This window comes from Salmo trutta, chromosome 29 (genome assembly GCF_901001165.1).
Source record: "Salmo trutta chromosome 29, fSalTru1.1, whole genome shotgun sequence".
In the NCBI taxonomy this organism is placed as follows: Eukaryota; Metazoa; Chordata; class Actinopteri; order Salmoniformes; family Salmonidae; genus Salmo; species Salmo trutta.
In genome coordinates this window covers 29,142,776-29,157,792 of record NC_042985.1, presented here as the reverse complement: position 1 = coordinate 29,157,792, position 15,017 = coordinate 29,142,776, and the positions used below count along the sequence as shown (strand labels likewise).

At 39.1% G+C, this 15,017-nt stretch overlaps 2 protein-coding genes and 1 long non-coding RNA gene across 5 annotated transcripts; all 3 read left to right on the top strand.

Annotated features, from left to right (window-relative positions):
* The first annotated feature begins 185 nt into the window (after positions 1–185).
* Positions 186–798, top strand: LOC115167330 (uncharacterized). Its single transcript, XR_003870473.1, has 3 exons — positions 186–433; positions 599–640; positions 785–798. It is a non-coding gene; the product is annotated as an uncharacterized LOC115167330 (long non-coding RNA).
* Positions 799–4,308: 3,510 nt separating this feature from the next.
* On the top strand, positions 4,309–5,446 carry LOC115167740 (uncharacterized). The gene is made up of 3 exons (XM_029722381.1): positions 4,309–4,353; positions 4,499–4,810; positions 5,060–5,446. Exons 2-3 carry the CDS (start codon positions 4,534–4,536, stop codon positions 5,407–5,409), a joined length of 627 nt encoding a protein of 208 aa, XP_029578241.1. The 5' UTR covers positions 4,309–4,353; positions 4,499–4,533; the 3' UTR covers positions 5,410–5,446.
* Positions 5,447–11,887: 6,441 nt separating this feature from the next.
* LOC115167327 (uncharacterized) lies at positions 11,888–14,824 on the top strand. Of its 3 annotated transcripts, none has more exons than XR_003870471.1 (10): positions 11,888–12,182; positions 12,289–12,339; positions 12,535–12,846; positions 13,076–13,192; positions 13,698–13,722; positions 13,821–13,870; positions 14,002–14,017; positions 14,153–14,205; positions 14,322–14,484; positions 14,625–14,824. XR_003870471.1 is itself a non-coding variant. In XM_029721655.1 (9 exons), the coding sequence occupies exons 1-9, from the start codon at positions 12,149–12,151 to the stop codon at positions 14,747–14,749; spliced, it is 783 nt and encodes a 260-aa protein (XP_029577515.1). In that variant the 5' UTR covers positions 11,895–12,148; the 3' UTR covers positions 14,750–14,824. The 3 variants fall into 3 exon arrangements, 1 of the variants encoding a protein (XP_029577515.1); XR_003870472.1 differs by having other exon boundaries at positions 11,890–12,182; positions 14,362–14,484; XM_029721655.1 differs by lacking the exon at positions 14,322–14,484 and having other exon boundaries at positions 11,895–12,182.
* The last annotated feature ends 193 nt before the right edge of the window (positions 14,825–15,017 follow it).

Sequence of the window (15,017 nt, the reverse complement as noted above, 5' to 3'; positions counted from 1 at the left end):
AAACAATCACACAGGTTATAAAAAGAAGTCGTGCTGCGTCCAGCCATCTCATTTAATGTATTACCTGGTATTCATCAGAAAGGTGTGTGGTACTTATGGGAGAGAACTCAAAGGTAATTGTTATGGTGAATCACACATGAGTAACAACCAGGTAGTTATTATGTAACAACTAGATGAAATGACCTAAGACATTTGACTATGTGTGTCTTTAATATAAGCAGGGTGACGCGGGTCATTGGAAGCTCTGTGATGCAACCTCACATCATGATCAAAGACGCTTCTAATAGGCCCCTATTGTTTCCCGGATATTCACACTTAAAAACTGTACATGATGATGCCTACCTTCCTCCTAAGTCTTTTATAGTGTCCGATAGGCCTAGAGAATCACAAAAGGCTACAAGTCACATCATGGGTCCCATCTTTCTTATGATATGTGAGTATCTTTACAAATACAGATTAGAGTAAGCATTTGGTCTCAGAATGATCCGTACATACAGTACGTACTCAGTATGCAGTCAATCTACTTCTAATAGTTGTATGTTTTAGGGATTTCTATTGAAACTGCCTGTTGTGTAAATCTCCCATTATTTCTACACAGTCACAGTAACAGCAGGTGTACTGGCCATCTCAGAGGAAATAGGTAAGAGGACATTTTTTAAATCCTAAAATGCAGAGTTCAAATCATTTGCGTTCATCTACAGTTTAAGCCGTTTTATTCCAAACATGTTTATTACAAAGACGTTTAATTGTCCTTAATGCTCTCTTTCACTCTCAAATGATGTAGCTGTCTACCCCGCCAGGCTTTTTGGATCAAAGTCTCAAGTTAGAAAGGGAGATACTATAGTTTTGAAGTGTAAGATCTCTGGCATCAAAAGATCCTGGGACAAGGTTCATGTGTACATTTGCAAGAATGGAGTTGGGATGAAAATGAAGGTTCTGGAGAAAGGGGCAGGTGACACCATTTTCACCATGAAGGATGTTACAAGAAATGACTCAGGCACCTACAGCTGTGTGTACACCAGAGATAAACTCGCACCCAGTCAGGTGTTCACAACAGGCAAGGATTTAGTAGCCATCCAGGTCTACGAAGGTAGGATTTATTTGTGATTTTTTTTGTTAATTAATTAATTAGGCCTTTTGGGGGGGGGGGGGTCAGTTAATTAAGTGTCTGCATAGGTTAGAGTTCATAGCTCTTATTGATATGCATTATTATTTTGACTTTCTCTGAATTGGAGGACATTAAGCCAATATCAGGCTATCCATAGACATTTGAAATATCCATAGACATTTGAAATATCTTCATGACTAGAAGAGCCTCCAGGCTTCCATTATAACTGTGAATTTTGAATGAGCAAAAAAAATAATTACAGGGGCAGTTTGGCAAAACTGATCCCATCCGAATCTTCCACTGGTTAACATCAGAGGAGGCTGGTGGGAGGATCTATAGGAAAATGGGCTCATTGTAAAAGCAGGAATGGAATAAGTGGAACGGTCCTGTCCTCCACCAGCCTCCTCTGGTAACATTGACTATTCCTCTGGCCGATTATATACTTTCTACTTCCATTGAAGTTAGATTTGTCCTTATTGATGTTATAGGGCAAGTTTTAGGGTGTGTTAGATGGTGGAGGGTTTATTCCATGTCATTGACCACATGGATACACTTAGAATAAGTTCTGTCTAATTGATGATGCATCCATCTACATTTGGTCTCTATTTCAGAGGCTGCACATGATGTGATACTGGTCAATGTAATCCGACTGATAAGTTCAGCTGTTGTGGTCATACTTCTGCTGACTGTAGTGGCTGTTAGTTCATGCTGTTCAAAAACAGGTAATTATGATGATGTCTCTTTTCTGAATGACATACAGTAGTGATCTACTGACAGATAACAACTTTTGGTAACCCTTCCTATGAATACTCTCTTCATAATGCATTACAAGCACACGTACACTGAGTATACAAAACATTAAGAACACCTTTCCATGACATAGACTGACCAGGTGAATCCAGGTGAAAGCTATGATCCCTTATTGACGTCACTTGTTAAATCCACTTCAATCAGTGTAGATGAAGGGGAGGAGACAGGTTAAAGAAGAATTTTTAAGCCTTGAGACAATTGAGACATGGATTGTGTATGTGTGTCATTCAGAGGGTGAATGGGCAAGACAAAAGATGTAAGAGCCTTTGAATGGGTATGGTTGTAGGTGCCAGGCGCTCTGGCTTGTGTCAGGAGCTGCAACGCTGCTGGGCTTTTCCACGTTCAACAGTTTCCTGTGTGTATCAAGAATGGTCCACCACCCAAAGGACACCCAGCCAACTTGACAACTGTGGGAAGCATTTGAGTAAACATGGGCCAGCATCCCTGGGGAAAGCTTTCAACACCTTGTAGAGTCCATGTCCCGACTAACTGAGGCTGTTCTGAGGGCAAAGGGGAGGGACTCAATATTAGGAAGTTGTTCGTAATGTTTGGTATACTCAGTGTATTACGCCTTATGAGACATGCATAACACATTATAATTGCAGTCGCTAATAACTGCTCTTAAATATAACTACATTCATGGAGCATTAAACACTAGTTTTACTGTATTCCTCACACATGGCATCATTGTGATTGAACCTATAACAAGGGATTATGCTGTTACATTTTAGTGGGATATAAATTATCAAAGGGCTTTTATTTGTCTGTTGGCAAAAAGTTATTAACATGCTAAGATATGTGTTAATACATTGTAGAGAAAAGAGCCAAGCAGCGAGTGCCCAAGGAAGATACTTGAGGTAAGCCTAATAATAGTCTATTATCATATCCATACTAATGTTGCACAACAAGAGATATCGAACCAATGGACTTTGTTTCATTTTCACAGGCACTGAAGCTAAAAAGGACTACTACAGTATGTACTGTGTCTGCCAACCTGGTCCAATGGTACAATTTGACGGTGACCCCAAGGGGCAAGTTAGCTTGACAGGGACAGCCTTTTGTCGAGAAAATGTAGGAAATGAATGAGCAACCTACAATCAATAACCAATGTTACTTTTCTCAATGGTTATTTGTAGTACTGTTTTTGGCTTTATCTGCCATACATGTGTTGTAACATTACCTGATGCTATGGGGTAGTGACGTTCACTGTAAAGGAATTAATTCAGAATATATTGACAGAATGCTTAAGAATGTATATAGTTTGTTTATTGGTTTAATTAAGCAATAAGGCACTAGGGTGTGTGGTTTATGGCCAATATACCACGGCTAAGGGCTGTTATTATGGATACCATATAGCCATATATCACAAATCCCTGAGGTGACTTATTTCTATTATAAACTGGCTACCGGTGTAATTACAGCAGTAAAAATAAATGTTTTGTCATACCCATGGTATACGGTCTGATATATCACGGCTGTCAGCCAATGAGCATTCAGGGCTGGAACCACCCAGTTTATAATTCATCTTAAGATTCAGGAGTATAAGGCTTTTTTTGTATACTGAAGGAAAACTCCACCCAAAAACTATATTTTGGTATTTGTTTCATTAGTCCATTTTTGATATAGTCCCAAAATGTTTTGCATGTCATCAATCAAGTTTAGAAAATATGTAACTTTAAAAATACAGATATCTGGCACATATAATGCATTTTGCATCATCTGATACAAAATGCACAATACGGGCCAGATTTCTGTATTTTGAAAGTTATATATCTTCAAAACTTCATTGTTGACATGCAATGGACTAATGAAACAAATACCAAAAGATAGTTTTTGGATGGAGTTTTTTTTAATGGACATTTATTTCACACAGTTCTTGTCTATAAAGATACATGGACAATTCTTCTCTTACTTGTTTTTTGTCATTTACAGTATAGCTACATGCAAAACTGTATCAGTTAGCCATATAGTGCTATGAATATAACAGAACCTCATCATTTCTCTAATGACACGCCTAGTCTTGAAACTGAACGTATAAGGGATTGAATGCTTTGTTACAAAAGTATGGCTGAATCCATTCTCAGTATATGAGGAACGTTATCAGCTATAGTCCGTTGTTTTATTCGTACAATGTGAGGTTACTGTTATGGGCCTACATTTGTGAGGCACATCAACATTGTATTTCTCTGAAACCAAACCTCTACACAAAGTCTCAGCCAATACATCATGGCAGCATAAGGACTCATATGGCTTGTGATCTGTGAGTATGTTCTACTTTTCCAGTGATAGAAATAATCAAGAGCAACATTTATTTAAATGTTCTATGTTTCTAGTATCTTACAAAGCTCATCTGCATTATAGAGAAACATGACTTAATCAAGTATTCTTGTTCCAAGTAGTCACAGCATCCAAACTTGCCAAATCTGAATACACAGGTAAAATATTTGTTTAAAAATATAGTATCTACAGTATATACAGTACTCAGAAAACTAAAAATGACATTTTATTCAAACAAACAGCTGTTTATCATCCACTTATTCTTGGAAGTTATTCACTTATTGAGTATTCTGATCTATGCAGATACCTACCCTGCGAGGCTCTTCGCACCAACATTCATGGTGAGAGAAGGGGGTAATATAGATTTTAAATGTAGCATTGTCGGCCTGGAACAACACTGGGTCGAGGTTCACGTTTACCTTTGCAAGAATGGAGTTGGGATAAGAATGACAGTTCTGGAGAAAGGTGAAGATGACACCAGTTTCACCATGAAGGATGTTACAAATGAAGACTCAGGCAACTACAGCTGTGTGTACACCAGAGATAAACTTCTACTGGATCAAGTGAAGTCAACAGACGAGGATTTACTAGTCATCCAGGTCTATGGGGAAGAAAGTAAGCTTTTGTTAATGTTTGTGTACGTTTATAATGATTAGAAATAATGGTGAGTGGATTGCTGTGCATATTCAGTATTTATCAATTTGTTGTGTGGTTGAGTATACTAGTACAAATGACATTCTTAATACTAAATCAACTTACACTTAGGGGCACATTTTTACTTTCACTTAAATGAAATGTTCTGCTTTTTATTTTTTAAGTAGAATTTAGAATTTAACCCCTTATTGAGTATTTTGTTTCATGCAGAGATCTTCCCCGCAAAGCTCTATGGACCATCTAATGTGACTCAAGGATGGACTGTAGATTTGAAATGTATCACTACTGGCATCCCAAGAAACTGGGACAAGGTTAATGTTTACCTCTGCAAGAATGGATTTGGGATAAGAATTGCGGCATTGGAGAAAGGTGAAAATGACACCATTTTCACCATGAAAGATGTTACAAGAGAGGACTCAGGCAACTACATCTGTGTGTACACCAGAGATAAACTCATACCCAGTCAGGTGAACTCAACAGGGGATTATCTAGTCTTTCAGGTTTATGGAGATGGAGATGTGGAAGGTAAGATTCTGACAATGTTTGTGTCGATTGTATAATGTATGTTTATATTGATTAAATGCGTAGATTGCTATACTATTATATTTGTCAATTTGTTTCAGTGCAGTTGTTTTTGCCAATATATTGCTTTGTAAAAAAGGGCTATATGTACGCTGATGCGTACATTGTCTTACGTTAGATAGAACGGCAATTCTGCCTGCACTGATCTATCTTGTATCTCACAAAGGGTAATGGGATAGATCAAAAGTGCTGTAGTTCAGCTACAATGTGCTGTCTAACATTCAAAAATATTATCTAGGTGACATCGTCTGCTGAACCCCATTTCTGCCTCATAACAGTCTGAATTAAACAAAGAAAAAACAATCAGTCCATCATTTTGCCGTTTTTTTTTTGGTGAGGAAGTCTGGTGAGGAAGTCTTAGTTGCCCCATTTTACAAAGCAGTCTTTCTCAAGTTTGACAATAAAGCTAGAATAAATAGGCCAGCAGCACACAACCATGCATCCCCCTGCTGGCTTGCTTCTGAAGCTAAGCAGGGTTGGTTCTGATCAGTCTCTGGATGGAAGACCAGATGCTGCTAAAAAAAATATCCCAATTCCCCAGGGCAGTGATTGGGTCATTTCCCTGTGTAGGGTGCTGTCTTTTGGGTGGGATGTTAAAGGGGTGTCCTGACTCACTGTGGTCACTAAAGATCCCATGGCACTTATTGTAAGAGTAGGGGTGTTAACTCTGGTGTCCTGGCTAAATTCCCAATCTGGCCTTCCTACAATTATGGCCACCTAATCATCCCCAGCTTACAATTGGCTCATTCTCCTCCCCTGTAACTATTCCTCAGGTTTTTGCTGTAAATGAGAATGTGTTCTCAGTCAATTTACCTGGTAAAATAAGAGTAAAAAAGTGTCCAACATTAGCAGCCTGCTAGTGCTAGCTGAGCCAGTCAGTGAAACGATGCTGCAAACCTACCTGCTTAGTGCTGCACACACAATGTTTAATGCTTTCAACAAAAGCTAGCTAGCTAGTAAGCTGCTGTAGTAGTGCTAATTCAAAAAATATTATTAGTTTTCATGAAGCAGATGTTCTGCCGTGAGTCATTGAGTAGCCTCCCGTCCCGAGTCAGCCGTTGTGCTCAGCTGACCCAACAAAGCAAGGTAGAGCTAGCTAGCTATGTCAGTAAACTAGCTAGCTAACATTTACAACAGTAAACTAAGCAGCTGATCAACTTGAAGTCACTGCACTGGAGGCCAATGTCCTTGCATATAGTTTTGCAGGAGATAGCCAACGCTTTGTTTTTATTTTCTCACAATGACAAACTATTAAATCGGCGTCATAACTTTTGTAATAGAAAAATGTGGAACTATGTTTTCATTATTTGAATGGCGGATGCGCAATATTTGAATTTGAATATGAGTTCCACATCCTACAAAACAGATTGATTGAGGGACGAGCATCGCATAGAAGTGACACAATCTGACATAAGACAATGCTCTGATACAGCATCAAGTGAAACACCAGAGTCTAATATATCAATGGTCTTTACAGAGGGGCCAGAGAGGGACAAGAAGTTGGGGAAGCTTATGGAGTTGAACATGTGAGACTGGTCAATGTAATCCGATTGATAAGTTCAGCTGTTGTGGTCATACTTCTACTGACTGTAGTAGCTGTTAGTTCCTGCTGTTCAAAAAAGGTAGGCTAATCATAATGTCGCTTTCTGGAGGAGACAAACAGTAATGCACTGACAGATAAATATTTTCTATTGAGAAATATGTGGTTATACCATATAAAATACATGTTTTACTGTACTTACCACATATGGAACAATTGTAATTGAACCTATATAGGGTTATGTATTTAAAACAGTTACTTCTACAGTGGGATACATAAAGTACCAAATGGTTGCAGTCACAGTCAATTGAATCTCTGACTGGTAGGATGGGTGATGTTCAATAAACATTCAATAAAGTATACAAACTGAGAATTTAATCATATCAACTGTATTGAACTTGTACTTTGACAAATTGGTTTACTGTTTGGAATGTGGAATATGGAATTTTGCTAAACTAATCTGTTAACAGTGACGTTTATCAAATTTATGGCCCTGTATGTACCAGACTGACTTCATTAATGACACTGCTCTTCAACATAAGGTGTGACCACTGGCGTAGGGGAAACATCAGCAGCAGGTACAAGATGACAGGGCCCATGCGCCCGTCATCTTACACCTATGTCTAAATTGTATTACGTTTTTAAATAAATCATTTTGACAGTAACCCTTCTTTTTCATTTCCACATGTAGCAAGATAAGTTTTTGTGTTGCACAGTCTACGTGGTAATAGGTGAGTCAGACAGGTAATATAGTTTTCATGCCTCTAATTAGCCTATTTTTCAGCGGCGCCGACGGCATCATGCCTCAGCCTCCTCACCTATTGGGTGTCAAATGAAAATACGTTACATGAATCAGGTCGTACTCGGATGGAGAGTGATAAACAAAAGACAAGACCAAGTGGCAGTGCGTGAGTAAAATCACCGGGGAAGCCAAACATGTTTATTCATCCTACTTGTAGAGAAACGCCAATGCCATCATCTTCTACTCTGCCATACAGTACACGCTTTCAGTTTTTGTTGTCCTTGGCTACCTGACTAAAATGCTTGCTCGCAAGCCTAACTTCCTTTCATGGGCAACGATGCACCAGGCCAGCTAGTTAATATTAACATACTACATTTACTGTAGCTACATGTTGAACTAATATTTTGTCATTTATTTTATCTTTATTTAACTAGGCAAGTCAGTTAATAACAAATTCTTATTTTCAATGACGGCCTAGGAACAGTTCAGGGGAATAACAAAAGATTTGTACTTTTTTGGCTCGGGGATTCGACCTTGCGGTTACTAGTCCAACGCTCTAAGCTCTAGGCTACCTGCCACCCCTATCCTCTCAGGACAAGGGCACAACATATACATTTATGGTTGGTTCACCTTTTTAATCATTGGTCAGTACGGAGAATTAAGTAAAAGAATGACTCCTGTGGAGAAAGGTGAAGATGACACCATTTTCACCATTTCACAAGAGAAGACTCAGGCAAATACAGCTGTGTGTACACGAGAGATACACTTCTACTGGATCAAGTGAAGTCAACAGGGGAGATCCAGGTCTATGGGGAAGAAAGTAAGCTTTTGTTAATGTTTGTGTACGTTTATAATGATTAGAAATAATGGTGAGTGGATTGCTGTGCACATTCAGTTTTTGTCCGTTTGTTGTGTGGTTGAGTATTTGTTCTTCAGACGCTAAAATACAGTATATACTATTAAACCACAAATTACATTCTTAATACTAAATCAACACACAGTTAGGGGCACATTTTTACTTTCAATTAAGTCAAATTTAGGGTTCGCTCCTTTTGTATTATGCAGAGATCTACCCCGCAAAGCTCTTTGGACCATCTAATGTGACTGAAGGGGGGAATGTAGATTTGAAATGTAGCACCACTGGAATCACAAGAAGCTCGGACAAGGTCGGAGTTGGAGTTGAACATGTGCAAATGGTCAATGTAATCGAATTAGGGTTGCAAAGCTACTGGTCATTTTCCAAGGTTATGTAACGCCCTGGCCATAGAGAGGGTTTTTTGTTCTCTATTTTTGGTTAGGCCAGGGTGTGACATGGGTGGGCGTTCTAGGTTTCTTTTTCTATGTTGGTGGTTTTCTTTGTTTTGGCTGTGTATGGCTCTCAATCAGGAACAGGTGTAGATCGTTGTTGCTGATTGAGAGTCATACATAGGCAGCCTGTTTTTACTTTGGGGTTTGTGGGTGAATGTTTTCTGTCTAGGTTTGTTAATCCTGACAGGACTGTTTGGCTGTCATTCCTTGTCGTGGTTTCTTTTTGTATAGTGTTCATTCGTTTATTAAAATCCTTAATATGAACACATCCTCCGCTGCAACTTGGTCTCAATCTGACGACGGCCGTTACAGGTTACAGGAATCTTCCGTAATTTTGGTAATTAACAGAACATCTATGGCAATCTATCGTAACTTTAGCAATAAAATCATATATAATACAAATGCATTATATCTGTGTCCATATTGTCCATGAGTTTCTAGTAGATAGACCATACGGTTCAAGAGAATATAGACTAATTAATGAAGAAAAAAAAACTATGGTATTCACTAAGTTGATGGTTTATATTTAGGATATTGTTTTACAGCGTTGTCATGAATTTCTTTACATCTTATTCAATTTGTTCAAATATTTTATATACGATAAAGCCACACAGCAGGCCAGTGATTATTACAGACACCTGTGATAATCTGAAGTACCCAAAAGAGCCACTAGATGTCTTGTAATAGATTACATAAAATCCTTAAAAGATACCAACATTCTGGTAGTTTACTGATAAACTTAGAAAGTTTCCAGTAGTATACCCTCCTTTTGCAACCCTAAATCTGATTGATATGTTCAGTTATTGTGGTCAGACTTCTAGTGACTTTTAGTTACTGAAAAATAGGCTAATCGCGATGTCTCTCTCTTTCTGGAAGACAAACACTAGTAATGCACTGACAGATTTTAAAAAATTATTGAGAACTACACTATATATACAAAAGTATGTGGACACCCCTTCAAATTAGTGGATTCAGCTATTTCAGCCACACTCGTCGCTGAAAGGTGTATAAAATCGAGCACACAGCCATGCAACCTCCATAGACAAACATTGGCAGTAGAATGGGCTTACTGAAGAGCTCAGTGACTTTCAACGTGGCACCGTCATAGGATGCCACCTTTCCAACAAGTCAGTTTATCAAATTTCTGCCCTGCCAGAGCTGCCCGGTCAACTGTAAGTGCTTATATTATGAAGTGGAAACGTCTAGGAGCAACAACAGCTCAGCCACAAAGTGATAGGCCCCACAAGCTCACAGAACGGGACCGCTGAGTGCTGAAGCGCATAGCGCGTAAAAATCATCTGTCCTTGGTTGCAACACTCACTACGAATTCCAAACTGCCTCTGGAAGCAACGTCAGGAGCTTCATGAAATGGGTTTCCATGGCCAAGCAGTCGCACACAAGCCTAAGATCACCATGCGCAATACCAAGCGTCGGCTGGAGTGGTGTAAAGCTCAACGCCATTGGACTCTGGAGCAGTGAAAATGCGTTCTCTGGAGTGATGAATCAAGCTTCACCATCTGGCAGTCCGACGGACGAATCTGGGTTTGGTGGATGCCAGGAGAACGCTACCTGCCCGGATGCATAGTGCCAATTGTAAAGTTTGGTGGAGGAGGAATAATGGTCTGGGGCTGTTTTTCATGGTTCAGGCTAGGCCCCTTAGTTCCAGCGAAGGGAAATCCTAGCGCTACAGCATACAATGACATTCCAGACTATTCTGTGCTTCCAACTTTGTGGCAACAGTTTGGGGAAGGTCCTTTCCTGTTTCAGCATGACATTGCCCCTGTGCACAAAGCGAGGTCCATACAGATTTTCTTTTTTCGAGATCGGTGTGGACATGACTGGTTTGCACAGAGCCCTGACGTCAATCCCATCGAACACCTTTGGGATGATTTGGAACACCGACTGTGAGCCAGGCCTAATCGCCCAACATCAGTGCCCGACCTCACTAATGCTCTTCTGGCTGAATGGAAGCAAGTCCCCGCAGCAATGTTCCAAAATCTAGTGATTGAACAATGGAGGCTGTTAGCTCCAGAAGAATGGAGGCTGTAACAGCAGCAAAGGGGGGACCAACTCCATATTAATGCCAATGATTTTGGAATGAGATGTTCGACGAGCAGATGCCCACATACTTTTGGTCATTTTAGTATATGTGGTTATACCTTATGAAATACATTTGTTTTACAGTACTTACAACATATGGAACAATTGTAATTGAACCTATAAAGGGTTATGTATTTAAAACAGTTACTTCTACAGTGGGATACATAAAGTACCTGTCATGCCCTGACCCTAGAGAGTCCTCTGGGTTCTCTATGGTGTTGTAGGTCAGGGCGTGACTAGGGGGTGTTCTAGTCTTTTCATTTCTATGTTGGTGCTCTTAGTATGGTTCCCAATTAGAGGCAGCTAATGTTGGTTGTCTCTAATTGGGGATCATAAGGTGTCCCTGTTCCCACCTGCTTTGTGGGATATTGTTTTTGTGTATGTGCTTGTTGCACCAGTTAAGTCCTATTTCGCTGTTTGGTTATTGTTTTGTGGAAGTTTCACTGTATATTAAAGATGTGGAACTCAGCTCACGCTACGCCTTGGTCCGTCTTTGAAAACGATCGTGACAGTACCAAATGTTTGCAGTCACAGTCAACTGTATTGAATCCCTTAATTTGCCAAATTGGTATACCTTTTGGAATGAAGAATTTTGAAATATTATAAACCAATCTGTAGTCAAGTTTAGCAAGATATGTTTATATATTGTAACTGCAGATTAGTCCACTAGTAGTTTTGTAAGGAACACCTGTAAATGTTAATGAAAATGTGATATTTAATAAATAAACAAATTTGATATAAAGTTCTACATGTTGCTGATGATTTTAAATGATAGCTTATGTACCAGGCCACTTCTCCTCTGCAACATAAGGGTGTGACACTGTAATGACGTAATGGCTTTGTTATGACAGTATGCCTAAATATGTCCAAAGTATTTGAGAAAGCTCGCCAAACAGACCAATGTTCCGGGTTTTGATTCGTACAATGTGTGGTGACCATCATTAGTCTGAATAGGTAAGGTACAGTACATCAACAATGCATTTCTCTGAATCCATCACTCCACACCACTGAAGTCTCAGCCAACATCATGGCAGCATTGGGACTCCTCTGGCTTGTGATCGGTGAGTATTTTCTACTGTTCAAGTAATACAAACATTTTCAGAGAAATATTGATGTTCATTTCCTGAACAAAATACTTTCCCTAAGTGTATACATTTGTCCATGCAGCCACAGCATCCATCCTTGTCAAATGTGAGGGTACAGAATCTGAAGACAAAAGTAAAGGATTTCTGTATCTTTTTTTGTAGTGATTATTGATTAGTGTTTCATCAATATTTAATTACGTCAATGTATAAAATACAGTGTATACCTTTAAAACACAAATTACCTTCTTAATAATAAACACACTTACATTTAGAGGAAATCCTAACTTCCACTTAAGTTCACCCCTTATTGGCATTTGTTTTTATGCAGAGATCTACCCAGCAAAGATCTTTGGACCATCTTATGTGACTGAAGGGGTAAATGTCCATTTTAAATGTAGCACTACTGGCATCAGAGGACCTGAGGACAAGTTACATTTTTACCTTTGCAAGAATGGAGTTGGGATGAAAATGACAGTTCTGGAGAAAGGGGAAGGTGACACCATTTTCACCATGAAGGATGTTACAAGAGAAGACTCAGGCACCTACAGCTGTGTGTACACCAGAGATAAACCTGTACCCAGTCACTTGAAGTCAACAGGGGAGAATTTAATCGTCTTTCATGTCGATGGAGGATGGAAAGGTAAGATTCTGTCAATATTTGTGTATAATGTATGTTGGTAATGATAAGATTGTTATCCAAACTGTATATTTGTCAATTTGTTGCAGTGCAGTTTGAATATTTGTCATTTAGACACATTGTCAGTCAATATATTGCTTTGTAATGAAAGGCTACATACTCTGACTCAGCAACAAGTTAAACACCAGCGTGTACTGTATACCAGAATCTATTATATCAATGTTCTTCACAGAGAGACTAAAGAATGTGGGAGGACAAGTGGGAGCAGGACTGGCAGCCTTGGTCCTCCTGTTTCTGATGCTGTCTTTACTGCTGTTACTGTGGAGGTACTGGGGGATTCTGAAACAAAGTAAGTGAAGTTGACTGTTTCTGTTTGGTTTAAGACAGTAATCAATTCTTAACACCGAAAACAGCCGAAAATTCAGCTTTAAAAGGCATTTTCACTGCCATTTGCGGAGATCGCATTCACAAAATACTGCAGATGACGGCTCAATCGGAAATTCCCTTTAAATGTCAAACAAGCAATGTGTAATTTCGAATTTTGATAAACTAATCTGTAAACAGTCAAGTTTAGCAAGATATTTGTTTCTATATTGTAACTGTAGATTAGTCCACTAGCAGTTCGTATTCATGAAATGCTGCAAATGACGGCTCAATCGGAAATCCCCTTTAAATGTCAATCAAGCTATAACGCAAATCTAACGCGGATATGATTGAATCCCGGCCTTACAATCACCATGTCTAGCTATATGACATGGTGGGGGAAAGTGAACAAATGCTTGATGTTAAACGAAGTGTCTATGTATTGTAATACAATGGCTTAAGTCATTCCTTACTGTTGCTTTCTGTTACAGTGATAAGCATTGACCATCAACCACGGTATAGCAAACCTACAAAATGAAAACAAAATACTACTTGATTTATCAATGTCCACATTGTTGGGACAGGAAATACTAATATTTTGACTCTTCCCTTAGTGAGAATCAGGACACGGATCAAACATACAGTCTAATCTCAGCTGTACCAGGTACAGTATATCAGTTCATATTTTTACATTGCATATTTTGCATCACGTATTGTTCATTTTCTCAAGTTGTTTAAGTACTAAGTTATACTGTATGTTTTCTGTCTTTGATTTTCATATGCTGGATGTTCTAGTCGCAGCTGGTGTAATGTAAGTTTCTCTTTGTTTGCAATCCGGCTCTTACATTTCCTTCAGTATCAGGGACATGGATGAGGCTTATTGTTGATATTTCTCTAATTACATATTTACATTTATGAGTTTGAAGTTCATTTTCTGTTTCTGTAGCTCTCCAACTGATCCTACAGGAGATGAGGCACTGTACAGTGTAATGACTAGAGGTGGGTACTGAAAAAGAAACACGTAGAATAGTATACGTGCATGTACTGTCTGATTGGATACAAAGGTATGTTCATATCATACCTATTTTTATCTGTTGTTTGTTATACTGACGTAGAGGCAGCCCTGAACATCACACGTAGCCACATACTACACAGGTTGATGAATGTTTAGCCACATACACACAGAGACCAACAGGCCTGCAGACAGAGGAAGGCAACGTGAGCAAAGACTCATAACAAAACTCAAGTCCCACACAACTCAAACTACAGTGCACTGAGGTAGCTATATTTATATAAAGATACATTTAACTGTAGCGATTTGGTTTTCCACAGACACTTAATTCTCAGAACACTCAGTTAACTTTCTCTACATACAGTATCCAGCATGTTTGACTAAATCTAGCAACTTCTCCCCTCAGTGAAAAGACCAGAACAGCAGGGTGAAACTGCCACCTATGCCAAAGTGACCAAAACAAAGAAGGAGAAAGAAAAACAGGACCCTGTGTACAGTCTGCTGAACAGAGAGGACATCGTGATACTGTAGTAGTGCTATACTGTAGTGCTATATAGTAGTGCTATACTGTAGTGCTATATAGTAGTGCTATACTGTAGTGCTATATAGTAGTGCTATACAGTAGGGCTATACAGTAGGGCTATACAGTAGTGCTATATAGTAGGGCTATACAGTAGGGCTATACAGTAGTGCTATATAGTAGGGCTATACAGTAGGGCTATACAGTAGTGCTATATAGTAGGGCTATACAGTAGTACTATATAGTAGGGCTATTCTGTAGTGGTATATAGTAGGGCTA